Source organism: Myodes glareolus, chromosome 17, assembly GCF_982192425.1.
Source record: "Myodes glareolus chromosome 17, mMyoGla1.1, whole genome shotgun sequence".
Taxonomy (NCBI): Eukaryota; Metazoa; Chordata; class Mammalia; order Rodentia; family Cricetidae; genus Myodes; species Myodes glareolus.
In genome coordinates, this window is record NC_142042.1 from 6,186,435 (window position 1) to 6,207,670 (window position 21,236).

General features: G+C 46.0%; 1 protein-coding gene and 1 long non-coding RNA gene across 2 annotated transcripts in view; both read right to left on the minus strand.

Moving 5' to 3' along the window:
• Window positions 1-1,691: 1,691 nt before the first annotated feature.
• LOC148119313 (uncharacterized) lies at window positions 1,692-6,879 on the minus strand. Its single transcript, XR_015735276.1, has 2 exons — window positions 6,501-6,879; window positions 1,692-6,037 (listed from the first exon to the last, which is right to left on the minus strand). It is a non-coding gene; the product is annotated as an uncharacterized LOC148119313 (long non-coding RNA).
• Window positions 6,880-13,085: 6,206 nt separating this feature from the next.
• Window positions 13,086-21,236, minus strand: part of Pigk (phosphatidylinositol glycan anchor biosynthesis class K) — a 68,651-nt gene continuing 60,500 nt past the window's right edge. Inside the window, exon 11 of the mRNA XM_048453546.3 lies at window positions 13,086-13,816. Within this exon, the coding sequence (XP_048309503.2) occupies window positions 13,700-13,816 (117 nt within the window). The 3' untranslated portion in view covers window positions 13,086-13,699. The remainder of the gene's footprint in view (window positions 13,817-21,236) is intronic.

Consider the following 21,236-nt stretch of genomic DNA (forward strand, 5'->3'; position numbering starts at 1 on the left):
TGATCTTGGGAATGAAAGGCACAGACAGAACCTTCTAGAATACTTGGTTCCGTAAGAACAACAGCTAACAGAAGCCACATGTCTCTAAAAGGCAGGTGGCTCGCTTTAAACGATGTTTCCACTTGCGCTGTTTTAAGTTGTTTGTCTCTTATCTTCCATATTTATTTTTAGTTTGTCTTGTGCCTTAATGTGTAGCACTTAGAGAAGGTTATATTCCTAATGTTAGCGTTTGAAGTCTTCCTTCAAATTCTTTCGACTACCTGGTTTGGTTTTTCCCTTTCATTTAATTTTCCTCTATTGTTTTCACCTTAAAATATGTTTTCTTTTTCATTTTAGTTCAGCTCATAACTACATCTTTGAAATTCTCAGGTTCAGATGTTCGCCTCTACAGCTGCAAAGCCTCCGTCACACGTTCTAGTAGGCACTTTCATTTCTGAGTCTTCTGGTTTTGCTTTCAACCTCTTGAAAGTGCTATTTTTATTCAGTTTGATTGTTTTATTTGATTTCTCTTTTCTTTCCCACCTTCTCTTTTATTAGTTTTACAGCATATTTCCTTAGCTGTGATTTAATTACTCCATCCCTGCATAGAGAGCAGTCATCAGGCTGACAAACAACAGCAGGCCAAGCCCAGGCTCTCCCCCCTGTCCTGCTCAAACAGCCTCAGCGGTAAACACCTCCACAGACAATGAGCTGGCCTTGTCTGTATCAACCTCCTCTTACTTGGTTTCTTTTGATCCACCATGGTCTGTGATGTGAAGTTATCAGTTTCCTTCCACTCAGAAAAAAAGAGGTGCAGTGTGTTATTACTTTGGGACACTTTAAGAACTAACCACGCCCACCCCAGCCACTTGGGACCTCCCCCGCAGCCATCTTCTCTCTGGTGCGCACGTGCGTATGTGTGTGTGTGTGTGTGTGTGTGTCTTTGTTTTCTCTATGTTTGTCTATGTTTCCCTTTCTTTAAGTAATAAATGTCTAGCTTTATGTATAGCCTTATGTCCATTTACTCTGCCGTCCACCGCATCCAGCCGCCTGACACTGCCGCTCGCCTGGGGACCTTGACTCCCCCAGCCACTTGCAGCTGCTCCGCGAGCTGCCCGGGACATCCCACCATGGTATTATTTTTAAAAAGAACAATACAGTGAAGATCTAGGAGGAGATGCGGGGTTCTCAAAGCACACAGGCCCCGAGGACTGGCTTCCTTAAGAATTCAAGGGCGGGTGGTAAGAAATGGTCTCCAGTCTTTTGTTCATCTGTTTAAGATTTTCATGGATTTTTCCTTGAACTCCAAGACTGAGGGGTCAATGACTCTGGTGAAGAATCTCACCACTTCAAGTTGTGCAGTGGTGGCACACGCTTTTAATCCCAGCACTCAGGAGATAGAGACAGGTGGCTCTCTGTGAGTTCGAGGCCAGCCTGGTCTACAAGAGTTAGTTCAAGGACAGGCTCCAAAGCTGCATTGAAACCCTGTCTCAAAACAACAACAAAAACCCAACCAAACAAAAAGAATCTTCTACTTCATGCCATCAGGTTTCGGGGAGGATGGGGTACTTATCAAGAACCTGTGGTGGGGCATGATCGATCGATAATTAACCAGGCCAACTCAATACAAAAAGATTTCGCTTTTAATAAAAGGGGAAAACTTACACGACCAGAGATCCCACGAACACCAGACAAGCAGGCAACCAAAAAGAGAAAGTGGCAAGGCCCTTTGATCTTTTATTTGCTTTATATGGCCTCAGGGGGACACACCTTAAGCAGAATGTGATTGGCTGAGATTCCCCATCAAGATCCAGTCTGGAGGCAACACTCAGTGTCTTCTGAACAAAGAACTCATGAGTAAGGAGGAACCTGTTGGTTAGAGATTCCAAATCAAGAGCTCAGAGGAGACACAGGCATCAGGAGGTGTATTGAACCCTAGGACCGAGACAGACTGCTCAAGTCAGAGACTCCTCCTTTAAAGTCTGAGATTAACACAGGGCTGGAGAGGACACGGCATGGCAAGATGGACGGCAGCAAGGGTCACTGTAGCTTCCTGTCAGGGGCTTGCTGGAAAGCACCTGAGGAGCTAGAGGAAGCCATCCCCCAAAAGGGACCTTGTCTCGGGACTTTCCAGAAAATGATCACAGAAGCCGTTCACAGGAACGTGGTTACTAGACACCCTTCACTGTGGAGCTGCGTGGGTCCGCCTAACTGACAACACCCTTCACTGTGGAGCTGCGCGGGTCCGCCTAACTAACAAAGCCATGTACAGACATGCCTTGTACCACAGCCATTCATTGGAAGGGGCTCTGTGCTGTCTGCCACTGGCCACTGCAGAAACACACGCTGGGCAGCGGAAGTAAGACACGAAACAAGAACAAAGCGTGTCCGGCAGCACACATTTCTGCTGCGGGCTATCCTGACTCGGCTCAGTGAGGTGCGTACACGAGAGAAGAGACTCTTGAAGGATTCGGCTTCATTGTTATGGAACAATAAATGAGAAGAACTGGAGCTGAAAAATAATAAGTTGATAATGTAACCACACACTTCCTTGGCTATTCAGATCCCACTTCCTTGCAAAAAGTTAGTAACACAACCATACACTTCCTTGCTATTCCAATCCCACTTCTTTACACACCTGAGCTCAGTACAAAGACACTTGCCATCCAACAAGATGCCCTGATTACTCTAATGAGTTAAGAAAGTCTCACCCAATGCCAGGACAAAGAGGCACGCGATGTGGTCCCTGCACCTACAGTCAACTATATCACCCCGCATGGCCCATCACTGCTCTGCCGGGTATTTTCTTGCCTATGGGGGATATTGTAGGGTAGTGTTACCAACAAAAGGAAAACATAAAACAGAATGTAAAAATAAGATGCAAAGCCAGCCTCAAATGCAAAGACCTGACTTGAAGGTCACAGTTGGAAAGGTTGGTTGATGTTTTCCTCAGCCCCACACAGAAGCTCAGTGACCATTTCTTCCTCTGAAGAAAATAAACAAATCTTCACTCAGAAGGGAGATTCTTCACCTGCCTGGAGCTCTTTTCTTGGTTGGTTTTGGTTATAGCTTCCCATCAACCATTACTGCTCACCATAGACCTGCCGAGGGCCTTCCTGGGAGACTCCCCTCTGCATGCCTAGTGCGTAGCAGGAGCTCAACTTCTGTTTGGCGGTTTCTAATCACTTCTACCAGGAGAAAAAACCTTTATTTAGAGTCTGTGGGTGCAGCAATAAAAACACCCGCATGTGACCAGGTGGCGAGCGACTCAGTACTGTGGTCCCCAGACATGCTCCCTTCGTCGAGTCTACACACCCTCCTCCCTGTCACCATCACTGATGTCTTCACAAGCCCACGGAGCAAGCACCAGGATGGCTGAGATCTAAGTAAACTCACAAAGTACACAACTGCCATCTGGTAATGCCCTAACACAGGACCCATATCTTCACAATCCTAGGTCATCCAAGACTGGGTAATGAGAGAAGAGATGGCGGGTTGAGTTCAGGGTATACGAGGGGGCTTTCAAGTAGAAAGGGATGGGTCATCTGGCATCAAGAAAGACACCTAGACATAGACACTTGGCTTTCAATGACGTGGAGATCATTGGGAAACACATGTGGGAATGTACATACATGCAGACAGGAAGCAGCATTTGATATGGGAAAGATGCTCAGAATATCTGGAGCACACGACCAGGAAGAAGATTCAGAGAAGAAGAGTCAGGAAGCAGCTGAGTGCAGGATGTTTGACAGGGACAGCACCACAAAGGCAGAGGAGACATTTCTAAAGTGTTAAAGTGTGATTATTAAGGAGGGATGGCAAGAAGGTGACACACGCACACATGTACACACACACACACGCAGAGGGGGGTTTTCATTGTCTTTGGCAATGCAGAGGTCCCTGACACAAAGTAAAGCATGGGAACAAAGTCAGATGAAACAGCACGGGGAGACATTTAGAAGACAGAATATTACTTTGGCAATAAAGGTTTGAACACACCATAAGAAACGGCGTCTATACAAAGAAAACCAGACAGGATAAGAGATGACATTGTCAGTAAACAGGAGCTCCCAGAAGGGATGTGACCAACACTCAAGGTGCAGGGAAGCGTGCCTTAACCTCTGAGTCTGGGGGGCAGGAGTGAAGTGGCTTCACTGCCCCAATTTCATTTTCAGATCACAAAGCCAACTCTTGTGGCATGAAAATAAAACGGAAGAAAATAGACACTTCTCTTATAACAGTGGGTATTTTCAAATCGCAGCTTAATCAAGGGTGGCTTCCTCTTGGGGTGGTCTCCATGCTCTTAACTGCTAGGAAATACAAAATTACGATCCTATTTACATAGTAACTAAAAGTAAAAGTTCTTGAATGAAGTCTGTAGCCTATAGCTCTTAAATGAGACTTGCTCTTGTTTCTTCCCTGGTAGCAGTTCTCTCAGAGTTATTCTAGAATTGATTTGTTACTCTGTAGGAAGGAATTCTATCTTTGTATTCCCGGGATCCCCTCGAGGGGCAGCACAGGAAGACGGCCCCAGCCCCTATTGCTAAGCAACGGCTCTAAAGTAACAATATTTCTCTAACTGTGATTCTCCTGTGTTTCTGGGCAATAATGAGGTGGTGTCCCTTGGGAACCTGTTTCTTGGACCTCAGGTGATGATGCTGGGGACTGGTTGGTACCTAGTCTGCAGGTACAGATCCTTCCCAATAGGATTCAGATTCCCTCAGGGGGTGGTGTGTCCCGTGCTACCGTCTCGCCAGCAAGAACCATGTGGTACACATAGGATACTTCTGCAGTAAAGCTTTAATGCCCCTTGGGAGAGCGGGCATCAGCCAACATGGCGGAGACCCAGATAAGATGGAACCCAACCCTTATAAAGGAAACAGTCCTCGCTTCTGACGTGTCACTCTTGGATGGGTCCACTGCCCATTATCCCAGATGATGCCTCGGGAGTAGGCAGGGACGCAGCGATAGAGAGTTACCAAGCACGTGCGCTGGGATTAAAGGCGTGTGCTACATCACCTTGAACTCACAGAGATCTGCTTGTCTCTGCCTCCCAGGCATTGGGACCAAAGGCGTATACTACCACGCCTTGAGGTCACAGGGGTCAATCTGCCTCTGCCGCCCAGGCATCAGGACTAAAGGCGTGTACCGCCACACCTTGGGGTCACCGAGGTCAATCTCTACCTTTGTTCCTAGAAGCAATGGAGAATGTGGTCCGGCCCTCCACATATCCCCCTTTTTTTACTTCTTAGCAGAAAGGCAACTCCCTAGGAAGGTAAAGATAGAGGTCGCACTTCCCAAAATGAAAACATAAAAATGGGCTTACACGGAATCTGTCCCTAGGCTCATGACACCTGGAACCTATCCGGCATGCCCTCTGCCAATTTTCTGGGAAAGGGAATATACGGCAGGAAACCCTTAAGCAAAGCGACTTATCTCTCAGAGAGGGCCATTCTCTGTGCGATGCTCTTTAGCTCGACAACCTTCAGGGCTAGCTAAGCCAAGCACTCCACCCTGTGCAATGGACCACAGTCCTAGGGGTGCAGGAGCTGGTTGGCTTAAACCTTACTGCTTTAACATAAATAACCACACATCAGTAGAGGCCCCCTGTTCCAGGGCAGCCAGCGCTTGTGCAATAACCATTTTGTCCCTACGATTTTGGGATTTGAGTCAGCAGACCATCCAGAGGAGAAACACTAATCCATAGTATAGGACTGTTCCAAAACATTTCCATCCCCACCCATTTTTTGAAGTAGGGGAATGAGAGACATGGCCCAGGACTGGAGTCCTACGGCCAAGCTTATAAATCATCTCTAGGACGGTAGGGAGGGGGCCCAGAGTCTTATTGGTTGTAAAAAATCGGGGAGACACCGCCATCCTATGGTTGACTGGTAACAGCTTCAGGAAGGCTGAGAGTGTCCTCCATCGGTGCTCTGTCATCCATCCGCAAAATGGCAGGAGGAACAGCAGCCAGGTCCTCAGGCGAATCCGTGTGTTGTGGATCATTCTTCATTGTTCGGGTCAATCGCTCTGGCAGCCAGAATGGGCTTTTTTGATCCTGTGGGAAGACACAAACAGCTCCCCTGGATCTCAATAAGATGGGATCCGGGCCTTTTCATTCATTAGAAAGCATATCTTTTCATTTAACCAAATCTTTGGGCCGCTGCGGATCCGAACAATGTCGTGTTGTAGCATTTTGGCCATTATCATCCAGATTTAAAAAATTTATGGTGAACAGAGTCATGGCGATGGCCATTCTTGGCATCGGGGGCAGTTCCTTTATATTATTCCCCCCCTTTTTGTTTAAATAGATATTTATCCAATTTTTAATTTAAATAACCATGGCATTTTGTAACCTATCTTGAAGATACCCATAGTGTTTAGCAGAAATAATTGACAGGATAAGGGAAACTGATAGCAAGCAATAACTGACAAAACAAGGGGAAATCCAGCAGCATAGCAATGGCACAGCAACAACAACATTGCAATGTACAACAACAACATAGCAATAACTGACAGACCAAGGGCAGGAGCTGGACCATCCCTCAGGAACCCGCCAGCTCCGCAGCAATCAGGCCAGACAGCTCCATAGCAGAGGCTTTGTCCTCAGGCCTCTGGACAGATGAATCCACAGCATGAATAGTAGTATTTCTAGAAAAAAACATAAACAAACTCTTCTCCCAAAATAACATTTAAGAGTATTAAAAAACTCAGTGTAAAAATTTAGCATAGTCAGTACTGGAAGTAGGTTGGTCTTGAACTTAGAGACCTATAGGTCTCTGTTCTAAAGAGCAATCTTGTTTGTCTGTGTCATTATAGTAGGCCTTAGAATTAAACCATTTTAAATCTGGCACAGATGAGATTATTGTTTCAAAAATATGAGAAAACCGTTTTTCTGTTTTTAGCCTAAGATGACGTGGCCATTGGGGAACCCATATGGGGATCTCTGTTTTTTACGGTATGGGCCGTGTTGCCCCAGTGGCGCCTAGGAAAAACCCAGGCCCTGTTTGTTGATATTAGATTTAAGATTTATTGGCTCCCGTATTTCTTGCTGGTACGGTGGCCTCGGGCTCCAGAGCCCGCCCGCCATCCAAGGGCTGTGTGCGGCCCTGGGCCTGCTCGCTGTGCGGATCCCCGTGTCCCAGGCCAGGAAGTGGCGGCTCCACCCCCAGGCGCCCCTGCCTTCCCCGCGGGGCTAACCTAGTTCTCTGAGGCTGTGTTGGTGGCTGAGTGTGGCGGGAGCCGACACTCAGACCGAGGCTGCACAGGCCGGCAATAACTCAAGGTCCGCGCCAGAGCCTGCGGCTCAAGGGGCCAATGGGAGAGGCGGCGAACAGGGCCGCTTCCCTACTAGCCAACTCTCAACACCTGTGCCACAGCAAAAGCGGCTGTAAACTCTCACAGATTCAGCCAACGACCCAATCACCCCAAAATCCAAGGGCCCTTCGTATCCATCTCCCTGCGGATCCTGAAACACCAGACAAGCCAAGCGTACACACAGCAATCTTTTAGGAGGACTTGAGTTCTTAAAATGCTAAGCAGTTCTTAAAAACTTAAGTCGCACTATGTAGATGTAATACGGTACTGTCTGTTTACTGTATTTAAACCTTAATTGCGCTTTTATTATGATAAAAACGACCAGCCCTGCCCGAAGTCAGCATCGTTTAGCATAGCCAAATGGAATCAGAGCCATTTTACCCTCAGAGACCCTCACAGTTTTAGGTACATTGTAAGCCTTCTGGCCCGGCTGCCTGTGGCACCGTTGTGACATCCTCCAGGCCAGGCATCAACCGAGCCGCACCAATTGAGCCGGCGCAACGTGCTCCCCACCATAGCCATAGAGCAAAGCTCCGCTCCAGCCGCCCTCCAGCCCCAGCTGCACCCATTCCGAGCCCAAACCGGTGTACGGAGCAAAGCGGAACTCAGAGAAGCAGGCTTGCTGCTCTGCAAGGACCTCATTTAATCTTTTAGGGAATTTGGGCGTCGTTTAGTCTCTTTGGCTGCTTCCTGCTGTTATTGGGCCGTTGCATTCTTAGGGGTATACACTACAACATTTCAGGAGGTCTCGGTGATTCAAACCACATAAATCCCAAGTACACCCTTAGGCTCTCCTTTTCTGTGGAGACGAAAACAGAACCTCTTTCCCAAAACATCATATCCTTAGCAGTTTCTAAGTTTAAATATCTTTCTCCTATCCAGTACACAAAAGACAACACATATAACATAACATAAAGCTTTTGACCTTGTAAATCAGCCTTCTCCCCCATTTTTACTTTTTTAAAATCATTGGGAGGTCCTTTTTAACTTATTTTCTTTTCTGTCTCCCCCATTCTTTACTGGAGGGTCCTTTTTAACTTATCTGGGTGCGCGCACAACCTCCCACTGCTGCTCAGTTTCTGATATGCTCTCTGGACTTTAGAACGTACCTCTCTGAGCACGCATGCCTACAGTTCTGAATCCTCCTTGTGTCCAAGGGGTCTCCGGTGGTGCAAAGTTCTTCTTTTTCTTCTTCTTCCCGGGTATCGGCACCAGATGTCCCGCGCTACCGTCTCGCCAGCAAGAACCACGCGGTACACATAGGATACTTCTGCAGTAAAGCTTTAATGCCCCTTGGGAGAGCGGGCATCAGCCAACATGGCGGAGACCCAGATAAGATGGAACCCAACCCTTATAAAGGAAACAGTCCTCGCTTCTGACATGTCACTCTTGGATGGGTCCACTGCCCATTATCCCAGATGATGCCTCGGGAGTAGGCAGGGACGCAGCGGTAGAGAGTTACCAAGCACGTGCGCTGGGATTAAAGGCGTGTGCTACATCACCTTAAACTCACAGAGATCTGCTTGTCTCTGCCTCCCAGGCATTGGGACCAAAGGCGTATACTACCACGCCTTGAGGTCACAGAGGTCAATCTGCCTCTGCCGCCCAGGCATCAGGACTAAAGGCATGTACCGCCACACCTTGGGGTCACCGAGGTCAATCTCTACCTTTGTTCCTAGAAGCAATGGAGAATGTGGTCCGGCCCTCCACAGTGGTGGCTGGCTTTGGAGGCCCTGAGGGACAAGCAGGACATATAGACGGTCATCTTTTATGGCTTCACTCTGAAATGTGGCAATACTAGTCTAGTGAGAAGAATTAAGTGTCTATTCACCCCAGCTCCAAGGAGACTGTAGACTCCACCTCCTGATGAGAGAGAGAGGCTCTTCACACATAGTAAACACTAAGTAGATGTCTGTTCCCAGCATTTACTACATTTTGAACAAAGAGAAATGAGAATGGTGTGCAGTCTCAAAAGGTCCGAACAGAAGTCAGAAATAATGCTGCAAAGTTGATCAACCTATAAAACACGCTACCCACGCCTTTGTTAAAGGAAGCGCCACTAATCTTGTTCAATCTCTCGGTAGAAGGTAAAACCTCATTCATCTGCAGTCATGTTCACTGCAGCACCACCCATAATAGCCAGGATACAGGGCCAGTGCGATGCCCATCAGCCAATGAACAGACGACCGTGTGATGATGTGCAGTGGATTTGAAGCCAGCGGTAAAAAACCAAACTACATTGTCTGCAGGCAAATGGATGGAATCGGAGACCTTGGTGTTAAGTGAAGTAAGCCGCTCAGAGGGTCAAATACTACATTCTCTATGTAGACTCTACACGTAGATACATACAACCACAAATACAGAGGCGGCATGAAAGTAGGATTTTGAGGGAGGAGGTATAAGGGGGTGGAGAAAAGAGAAGACAATGGAGCAAAGACAAAGTATTGCATGCTTTCTCACATGCTGAGTTAGACTCAGCTACATATATGTAGCTCCTTCATATATGTATCTTGTTAGCCAAGACCACACCATTTTTTTTTTGTAAAGCCTCTCCATTTTGGCTGAACTCTAACGATAACAGAATCCAAGATAATTTGGTCTTCAGAACCAGAGTAACCTGTTTCTCTAGCCGCTTGCCTCCCCTTCCCACCAGCCTGTGTAATGGCCAACCAGGAGAGATGTCTATCCATGAACTAGCATTCTTTAACTGACTGCGGGGGGAGGGAGGCAAAGTGACAAACTCTTCGGTCTATTTTCCCTCCCCTTTCCTCTAAAATGTATAAGGAACTTTCACTCTGCCACATGGGTTTGAACTCTCCTTGGAACCCCTGAATGCTGCTGCCTGTCTGCCTGTGGCGATTATCTCTCTTCTAATACATAAATATATATAATATAAATAAATCCACAAATGGTAGTCTGTCCCATTGTCACCCTTGAATTCAAAACCTGAAACCTTTCACATACATGTATGTGAGACAGACGAGGAACTACTTGGGGTGTGGAAAGGAACCATGAGGACACAAGGGCAGCAGGAGGGATGGCTAAGAGCAAAGTACAATTATATATATGCATGCATATAATTAATTAGAGCCACATATTTCATAGCACAAGACAGTGAACGTTTTTGCATCAAAGGAAAAAGGAGGGTATATATGCAAGTTTCTGTCCTGTCCAGTCCTGTAGTCATTCAATCCCAAAGAAACACACAGAGGCTTATATTAATTATAAACCGTTTAACTTACTAGCTCAGGCTTATTATTAACTAGCTCTTAAAACTTAAATTTTTTTAACCCATACTTGTTGTCTATGTTTAGCCACATGGCTTGGTACCTTTTCTCAGTAAGATACTCTCATCTTGTTTCCTCTGTGTCTGGCTGGTGACCGTGTCTCTGCCTTTCCTCTTCCCAGAATTCTCAGTCTGGTTGCCCCACCTATACTTGCTGCCTGGCTACTGGTCAATCAGCATTTTATTACACCAACATGAGTGAAAAATCTTTATGATGCATAAGAGCATTATCCCACAGCAGGAGGGGGAGCTGGGATACTCCCAAAGGTGTGCTGTCCAGAACAGAACCATTTCTGTGGGAGCCTTCATGTGTGGGCAGCACAACAGCAGCCAAGGCCCTGGGGTTGGAGCGAAGCCATGAAGCAACGAGGCTGGTGCCACAAAGCAGACTCGGATACTGATCTCAGTGCTCTATAGCTACATCTCCAAGTACGTTTACAAAATATTGCTTTCACAAGTTAAAACAGCGTCTACTACAGACAGGCTTAATTTTGGTAAAAAGAAACTGAAAAGGATAATATGTTAATTCAACATTTCCTGTACAGATTCCAGAAACACATGCATCAAAATCTCGAATGATGACTCCCACAGTAACTGTAACTCGGCTATACAACATACATAATGGAAGAAATGTTAGCTGCATCCGCCAGGGCAGAAAGCACTGGGTAAGCATGAAGGGGCTGAGTTATGCTTGCTGTGGGGCTCATCACTTTCAAGTATAGAGAATATATAAAAATTGAAATCATAAATGCATGCATTATTTTTGTGTTTACTTCTAATTTTTGATTCGATTTTATCATCTTTGCATCCAAGCTACATTTCCCTTCCACAAGCTGCAAATAAATGTCTCGTGAGGTTGGAATCCACAACATTTGGTCTGGGTCTCGTTTCTCAGGCAGGCTGCCTTCTGGGGACCGCATCATTATGCCATGCACTTTCCGAATCGGAAATGTCAGGACGTGTCTATGGGGGTCCATTTGTCTCCTTCTCTTTTCTCCCTCAAGGACACCATGGGGGAGGACAGAAAGAATACCGGCGAAAACAGGAGTGTCGTGGAGCAGCTTAAAAAGGTCCAGGAGTGTGGCAGGGGATGGACCGTCACCATCACCCATGCCCCCGTGTGCCCCTAAGCAGAAATGAGAACAGCAGCACAGCGCATTTACAGCTTCCGGAATGCTTATCACACCACTATCTCATCCGTCCCCGGCACACTGAGAAGGCGCACTGTCTCATTCCGCTCCTTGGGACTCTGAGGGTGTATTTCAGGATATGTGTTTGTTTCTGTATCTACTCACACACGATTTACTTACTGAAGACCGAAGAGTTTCATATAAGGTTACAGCTCAAGCGGACTTTTTAAGCTTTTTGCTTCAATTGTATTATGAAAATTTAAGAAGTGAAAGAGAAAACAAAAACAAATAACAACAACAAACCCTTGCCCTCTGAAAGTCTGCCCAGGTAGAATTAACCCTGTATTGCTCTCAGGCTGGTTTAAGAGAGGATGCTTCCCCACCTCCTAGGTAGAGCCCTGTTTCCTGCAGTCTTCACATCAGGGTGTGGTTCGTGACGTTCAGACTAAATGACTCTGGCTCAAGAGCATCCCCCTTGCTACAACCCTCTCACTCCACGGGCATGCTCTCCATGACCTGGGTGTGGTCTGGACGGAGAAAGGGTCAGATGGCTCCTACTCTTGGCCACTCACACTTCTGTGCGTCCTTCTCTTCTGGTGCTCATGAAGATGCTTCTTTATGTAGTCAGATAAAAACTTCCTTTTTGTCTTATACAGCACACCAATAAAAATGTCAATTAAAGACTCAGAGCTAAAGAAACTCCAACATTACCTGTACTGGTCCGGGAGATGACAATCCTTTGCCTGTGAAATTATAAGTCTTGCTTAGAACTACAACACAATATTTTAGGAGCTAAAAGTTAAAGAGATTCTGTGTTTTTTTTTTTTTTAACCACACTCAGATGCCAAGGTCTGAAAGGGAAGAGAGTTTCTGAGATTGACCACAAAATAGGTTCAACCCTCCTTTCATTATAGGAAAAAATGGAGAGATGATTGGCGTTCTAGAAGTGTCAGTGTGTGTGGGGGGGGTGAACTCTTACATCTTATGGAGTACAAAGGGATGTCTAGTGCCTTGTGGGATCAGGGCCAGAAGTGCACGTGTACGCTCCATGCCTGCCATCCAGTTAGGGGACTGTCCTCAGGGAAAGCAAAGATCCAGCTAGTTAGCAATCTGACTTTTCCAGGACAAAAGCTGAAGAGAATACAATCAATTCTAGAAGCTCACAGAATGCTTAAAAATGGAAAATAAGCAGGCACGTTTCTCTGAGCAGTTAACAGAAGACACTCTCCAAGGCACAAGTTTCCAGACGGACAGCTACTGAAGTCTTTGCTTTCATTTCCCTTGCAATTAACTCAGCAAGATCCCAGGAATGGCTAAGAGTCGGTAATACCCTCCAGAATGAACACACAAGGTAAAGGAACAACCACAGATCATGACATGAACAGTACATGTATTTTATTAGCTATTTGTTGTCCATGCTGACCTTCAATCCTGAGGGCTCACATGATCTCAGCCCAGTCTCCTGAGCAGTTTCGACTATAGCAAAGTACCTCCATGTCTGGTTCACAAAGTATTCTTGAAGAATATCCAAGGAGGGGGAAAAGTTTACTAATGTGCTATAAAAAACAAAAAGATTATGAAATATATTTTGTAAAAGCTGGGCATTGGGGAAAAATAAACATAAATAAAAAGACCCAAAGAACAGACACAAAACTATTAACAGAAGCTACCGCTTTTAGTGATAATTAATACCTTCACAATTCTTACTTTCACAGTGAAAAGAGGACAAAAAGAATCAATCAATATATTCCACTGTCACTCTCCCAGTTTCTGTATCACACACATGCACAAACATAATGAAAAAACATTTAATGGACAATAAACAACTGTATTAACAATATTTTAATGATAAAGTCAAACGTTAAAATTATTTTCTCCTAATTTCTTCCCAAATTTACACACAAGCAACATTTTTAAAAACATAAAAATCTATGCTTTTATGCAAGGCTTCAATCTTCCATTTGTTCTTCTTCCCACATCCTTGAGGCTAAAAGATGAACTTCATATGCTTGATCCCGTAAGTCTTAAAGAAGACCATGATGATGAGCGCCCACAGCCCCAGGATGAAGCCACCAGGAGGGTGCCAATCTTTCGGCTTTGGTTTCTGCAAAACAAGAACAGGGCCAGCTTAACAAGAGGTGAAGGGTTCAGGAATGGGAAAAGTAAGTGCCGATGGGAAAGAGGAAGTTGTTCAGAAGTAGTGCTGTAAGAGAGTTGTTTGGTCAAAATTAACATGCTGGGACAGCAATAGCGGGAAAGACTTCAAATGAGATAAATGTCTGGAAGGCAAGCTGACTCCTAACAAGATGAGGTCCTCAGCGGGGTCCGCCCTGACCACCGCCAACTCACTCAGTAGGGGGCGTCCTGCCACTGCTTATTTCTAATTTCAGCTTTCCACGCTTCGTCTTTCCTGTTGAACTATGGCTCCATGAGGGCCACAGTGCTGACAGGAAACACTCACACATCACACTAAACCAGAGGGTGAAGACATCGTAGAAAACTCCAGGGTTCATTCCAAAGCAGCAACCACCTGTCGGGGAGCCCAGAGAACACCTTTACCCTGTGCTGCCTCAAAACTCACCAACCAAAAGACGCAAGCTCCCAGGGTGTTCCCAGCTGAAGCACGCTTTTCTTTGAACTCTTGCACAGCTGCGTCCTCTCTCCGCTATTGCTCCTACCCCCAGCCTTCGTTACCTGTCTTGTGCATCTCCACACCAACCTGCTGAGGCCCAAGCCTGCTTGAGTCCACAGGACACATCTCTAACACAGCCCCACGGTCCATGCTGTGTCATGTGTGCCTTTGTCTACAGCAAGCTTCTTAACCTTCCTAACGCTGTGACCCTTTAATACAGTTCCCTGACGATTAAATTATTTTCATTGCTACTTCTTTTTTTTTTTAAGACCAGGCTGGCCTCAAACTAAGAGACCCACCTGCCTCTGCCTTCTGAGTGCTGGGATTAAAGGCGTGCGCCACCACCGCCCATCTTCGCTGCTACTTCATCAGCCCTGTAGTTTTGCTGCTGTTATGAACCATGAAGTTTTCTGATGGTCTTTGCCAACCACTGTGAAAGGGTCATTTCAACCCGCCCAAAGGTGTCAAGACCCACAGGTTGAGAACCACTGGCCTAGTGTCACTGAACATCTCTTCAGCACACCCCACAATGCACAGCTGATAGGCCATTCGGGATCCCCCCTTGCTGTGTCTTCAACAACTGCATATGGCCCTATGATGTGTGACTATTACATCTTTACGTGTCAACTTACTTAATGTTGGCCAGGACAATAGTAAGTTACAAAATCGGAATAGACTTCTATCAGTTCAAATAAATTCATCAAACTAAAATGACAAAAGTGTTAGTATTTTAATTTAGATCATGATAAGTTTTAAGCAGTTTTAATCAATATGTACCATGAAGTAAACTGATGACCCTTTACTGGTACATTCCAACTTCATTCCTGCGTCTGCCCCTACAGTCTTCTTCCAGAAAGGTTTTCAAAATCTGGTCCAAGAATATTAGATCCAAAGTTGGCAACAGTGGTCTGAATCTATTCCTAGCACCCAGGAAGCAAAAGTAGGAATTTGAGGCCGACCTGAGCTCCATAGCAAATTCTAGGCTAGCTTGGGATGCATATTAAAATCTTGCCTCAGAAACAAATGTATAGGACAAATGAAATAAAAAATTTAAAAATGCAATTTCCCTATTTACATCCTACTAAAAGTATGCAATGGGGGTTTGAGTTGCAGCTGTGTTTAATCACCTGAACAAGGCGCTGGGTTCAGTCCCCAGCACTACACACACACACACACACACACACACGAATGTACACATTATGTGCACACACAGGCATGCATCCCCACACCCACGCACAATGCACTCACACACACAAAGACTGTTCAACGGATTTGCTCACCTGTGTGAGGCTGGTGATGACAAAGGTCCCTGCCCTCTAGCATCATATGGTATCTTAAGGGCAGCAATTCTCAGTCCACTCACACATTAGAATTCTTAGATGTCATGGTCTCTTTAGACCATAGAAATTTTTTTTTTTCTGTCGAAGTCTAGAATGATTACTATAAAGCAGCTAGGCTAAGCCTAGGTAACAACAATGTACAGAGAACTGGCGTGTTAGCTAGGCATGGCTGCCGCTCTGCCCCTCATAGTCCTCTGCTCCCAGTCAGACACGCGGTAAGGCGTACGGAAGCCTCAGCAAGGCTTAAGAGCCTCCCTCTTGCACACACCAGAGCAGGCTGCAGCTCCCAGTACAGCAGAACACCTCACACAGCCTGCAGGGGAACTGGAGCCTGATGCACACGGCATTTGGAGCACACGCAGGTGCACACAAGCATTACTCTCCTAGGAAAACTAAACAAGTAGTGTCAGAATTCAGCTCCAGGGTAAACACCCGGGGGGTAGGACCATGTGATGTCGGATGTCCTTCTGTATATGTGTTGCTTTTACTGGTTGATAAGTAAAGCTGTTTTGGCCAATAGCGGGAAGTTTAAATATATATACATGTATATATGTATATATGTATATGTATACAGACATAGAGTAGGCGGAGCCAGGCAGATGCCATGTAGTTACTGAAGGAGAAGGATGCTAGAACCTTACCGGTAGGCCACAGCCTCATGGCGATACAGAGCTTAATAGAAATGGGTTAATTTAAGATGGAAGAACTAGCTAGAAATATGCCTGAGCCATTGGCCAAACAGTGTTGTAATTAATGTGGTTTCTGGGTGGTTATTCGAGTCTGGGCGGCTGGAAAACAAACAAGCAGCCTCCACTTACATCCACAGAAGCTTCCCATAAGTCAGATTAGCAGCTTAGGTGCTGGAAGGGTCTGGGGGTGTTTCCCGTTAAGTTTCACTACAAGATTGGAGAAACGACAAGTAGTTAGCAGCAAACCACGTCTACAGCCGGAGAAGCTACTTCTGGTGATAAAACTTCCCTGGCATTCAATTTAAATCTTACACTCCGAGGCCAGAACAGTTGCCAAAGTTAAGCCAATTTACAAGAAAACAGCATCTTTGTAAGTTACTATCTTTCCTCCGAAGCCTCAGCAACTCACGGCGACAGGTGTGCTCTTCCTGAAGAGCCCAGCGAGCTCTCCCGGGCCTTCGGTCTGTGGACAAGGGGACCAGAGAGGAAAGCAGGGCCTACAGTTCCCCAATAGGAAGCTTTAGAAGTAACAGCCAAAGATGGAGAGAGAGAGTCTCCATGTATGTACTCATGAGTGTGTGTGTACGTGTGTGTGTGTGTGCGTGCACACATGCACGTGTGCGCTTGTATAAGAATCATAAAATATGACACAAATCAATGAAAACAGCAAATTACAGCTTTCAAATTCCACCATTTGCAGTGATAGGGCTTTTAACTTATTATGCATTCAATACATCTGTTTGATAAAAGGCGGACAATCCATTCATTGAATGTGCTTTGGGGCCAGCGACCTGGGGCTGAGAAGGCATGTGAATCGAACCAGCCTTTCCCGTCTCCTCACTGTAACCCCATGCAAAGGTACAGAAACACAACACACATCCTACCCAAACCCACCCAACTCCTCCAAGACTCCCAAGTGCCGCCACTGTCTGCGAGTCTTAAACACCAGGCCAGGAGGGGATGGGCGGCCCAGTTCTCGAGTTGCTCTGCTCTGCTAGCAACTGCTTGGCTGTGAGGGTACAGCTGCTGAGAGGCTGTGGGAGCCTGCTGTCTTCCTGCCTGCTGTTTCTACAGGGGGAAGATGGACCTCTGGGATGGCCCAAGCCGCACACTGCATCCCGACCTCCCAGGTGGCACGCCTTGTCATACATCCATTACACACAAGTCCCAGAAGCCATGTGACAGTGTGGAGGGTACTGACACTCTAGACTATTCAGACACGCAGACTTCTGTCTAGACAGAGGAGCAGGCATCTGTATGGTAAGCCATCTTCCAAGGGAAACACAGCGTCAGCCCTGTCAGTCCCGGGTGGAAGACCCGAGTGTGCTTCTCCTGTTCCCACTCTAGTTTAGCTTCTCCGCTGCCTGCCAGGCCTGGGAACAGGAAAACCACCCACTGGACACACATTTGGGAAGTCTTCACACTAGGGCACAGGGGACACTCACACTTTGTTGAGGCCCTGAAAACTCACACACCCAGGTGGAAGAGGAGACAGTAGAGCCAACTGGCACCCTGCGGGTTAATAAACCTGGATCATGCATGCCACAACAGACACAATAGGAGGGACCATAGCAGAATAAAGCAGAAGGTGAAACTGGACCCTGAAAGCTCTCCTAAGAGCTCAACATGTGTAGCAGCACATGGACACACACACAGCAATAATATATAATATATAAATAAAAGGAAAACCATAGAGAAAGTTATGAAAAATGCCCACCCCTTGAAAAGAGATGATCCTGAGGATATAGGGAAGACACCTTAAATAAAATTTAACAGAATCATGATATAATTTAAGAAATTAATATTCAACATGAATTTTAACAAAAATGAACAATAGAAAACACAAGAATTATCTAAAACAGTGTTGTCAAGCTGTGTGGGTGGCAGCCGTCTGGGGATTGAACAACCCCTTCACAACCGTTGTCTAAGACCACCAGAAAACACAAATATCTACATTACAGTTCATAGCAGTACCAAAATTACAGTTATAAGGCAGCAATGAAAATAATTTTATGGTTGGGGGTCACCACAACATGAGGAACTGTATTAAAGAGTCTCAGAGTTAGGGAGGTTGGGAACCACTGGTCTGGAAAGACAACAGGCCGAGATGAAAAGGAAGCCAGCAGCATGATCTCCTGCAGTAAAGGAAGCTCCACCCGGGCTAGGGGCACTGTGATCTCTGTGTTTTTCATTCACTGGCCTACAGCAGGTCACACAAGGGTGGGATCTGCGGGGATGCAGGACAGGGGTAGAGCACTTGCCTAGCACGTGGAGACAAGGTCTCGGATTTCATTGTCAGGCTGGGGACAGGAGTGATGTTTCTACACCCCTGCTTCTGGAATCATCTGCTCTAGAACAGCTTTTGATTAAAAGAATGTAACTCAGGTGTGATCTCAGGATTTTCTTGCTTCTGTGCTCTCTTAGACACCTGCTCCCATCATGAGAAAGCCCAGGAAGAAAAGTGGAGAACAGACATCTTGGCAGCAAAGCACAGCCAGGCTGCCTAGCTCACCACAGCCAGGTTCACCAGAGCTAGGCCGTCCAGCTCAGCACAGTCAGACCGTCCAGCTCAGCACAGTCAGACCGCCCAGCTCAGTACAGTCAGACCATCCAGCTCAGCACAGTCAGACCGCCCAGCTCAGTACAGTCAGACCGTCCAGCTCAGCACAGTCAGACCGTCCAGCTCAGTACAGTCAGACTGTCCAGCTCAGCACAGAAAGGCTGCCCAGCTCAGCACAGTCAGACCGCCCAGCTCAGCACAGTCAGACCGCCCAGCTCAGCACAGTCAGACCGCCCAGCTCAGCACAGAAAGGCTGCCCAGCTCACCATAGCTGGGCCACCTAGCTCACCACAGCCAGGCTCACCACAGGCAGGGCAGAGAGAACAGAAGACTGTCCAGATGAATTCAGCCCAAACTGCCAACCTGCAGAACTACCAACTCAATAGACAATCAAGGTTTGAAGTCACTAATTTGTGGAGTGATTTATCATGCACCAAAAGTCTAGGAAAATCTTGACTCTTAAAGTCCTAATAGAAGCCCCCTACTGGCCCCCAGGCAGCTTCAGATTTCTACAATATGCCCACAAGGGCCTGAGGGACCTGACCGATCTCGCTCCACTATGAACTGTCCTGAGACAGTTGAGTTCTGCCAAGATCATTGCTGACCTTCCTAGTGAGAGAAATTTAGTCAGAGATGAGGCCACAAAGTCAAGACCTCAGCATGTCCTGCCTCGTGGACAGTGTAAAGTCCCAGCATCAAATGCCTGCTGGGTTGTCTCTGGCACCCTTCCTAGGGCATCTCTACTGGCCATCTGCAGCAAGGGGACCCACTAGTGACAGTCAGATGCTGCCCCCTACTGGGGAAAGAAACCTCTCCCAGGCCTCTGCTCTTGACCCTCGGTGAGGAACTGACAGGGTGGCTAATCTAATTGGGTAATTATGGATGACCGCTCTGCACCGCCGCTTCCATTCTGATGGAGCACTAATTACAGTCCTTCCTTTCCAAGAATTTCACTTTTTTGTGATGAGAATGCTACTGCTAAGGTTTTTGTTAATAATACTCTATTCTCACTGGTCAATCCAGATACAACTCCTGAGAAAGAACAGTAAACTTTCATTTGAAGCTATTTATACATTTAACAAAGTACGCAGACTCACCTCTAATACTAACTACTAAGAAGAGTTCATACTTGAAATAAATATTATTTTTTAAATCAGTAGTCACCAATTGTGTCAGTAAAAGAAAGAGACTAGATTTTACTTTTCATTAACAATAGCAATATTAAAACAACAGGCAGATAGGGATACCTATGGCATGCCACGTCAGGTAAATAATTACATTAGCCTATGAAGAGGGATAAGCTCTGAAGAAAAAAACGGATAATGCTAGCCAAGAATGCGGTGTTGACACAAAACCAGAAGGATGAACGTAAGAGGACAGAAATAGGCAACCAAGATTTCTGGTGAGATAGGAGCTGGGAGGGTAGAGTAGAAGGTCGCTATCATCTAGATACACTGTATTCACACATGAAATTGCCAAATACTAATTTTTACAAATCTCAATGGTTAACAATAACAAAAGTTTACCATAGTTCCCGTGCCCTTATCTGTGAGAGATGGGTTCCAAGACCCCAGCAGACACCTGAGACCACAGTCAGTACTGAACTCACTTTTCTATATATACGCTCTTATCACAAAGTTTAGTCAGTAACAGTAAGAGATTACTAGTAATAATGAAATACAATGATTGTAACAACTTCCTATAATAAATGTTATATGAATACAAAAAATTTATAGACAGAAGAACTCTATGAATGGCAAGGGAGTACAGTTCTCACATACTCACCACTCGGTATGAAAAGTCAGACGTTTCAGTCAACACGAGAAACACTGACGTATACTGATATGACGCAGAAGACAAGAGGTGGAATGTAGGAAGCCTGAGAAAAGAGGTGCAAGAGCCCAGCTAACGAAAACTGATGGAGGAGGGTTATCTGTCTATTGTGTTAGTTTTATTGGTCAATAAAGAGACTGCCTTGGCCCTTTGATAGGACAAAAAATTAGGTAGGCGGAGTAAACAGAATAGAATGCTAAAAAGAGGACAATGAGGCAGACGCCATGGAGCCAGCCACCAGGTCAGACATGCTAAATCTTTCCCGGTAAGCCACACCTCGTGGTGCTACCACGAGATTATTAGAAATGGGTTAATATCAAGATATGAGAGTTAGTCAGTAACTAACTCTCTAGAGATAATGGGCCAGGCAGTGTTTAAATGAATACAATTTGTGTGTTATTATTTCTGGGGCTAAGCTAGCCGTGCGGGAGCTGGGCAGGATGAAAAGCAGGCCTGCCCGCAGCCCCTCA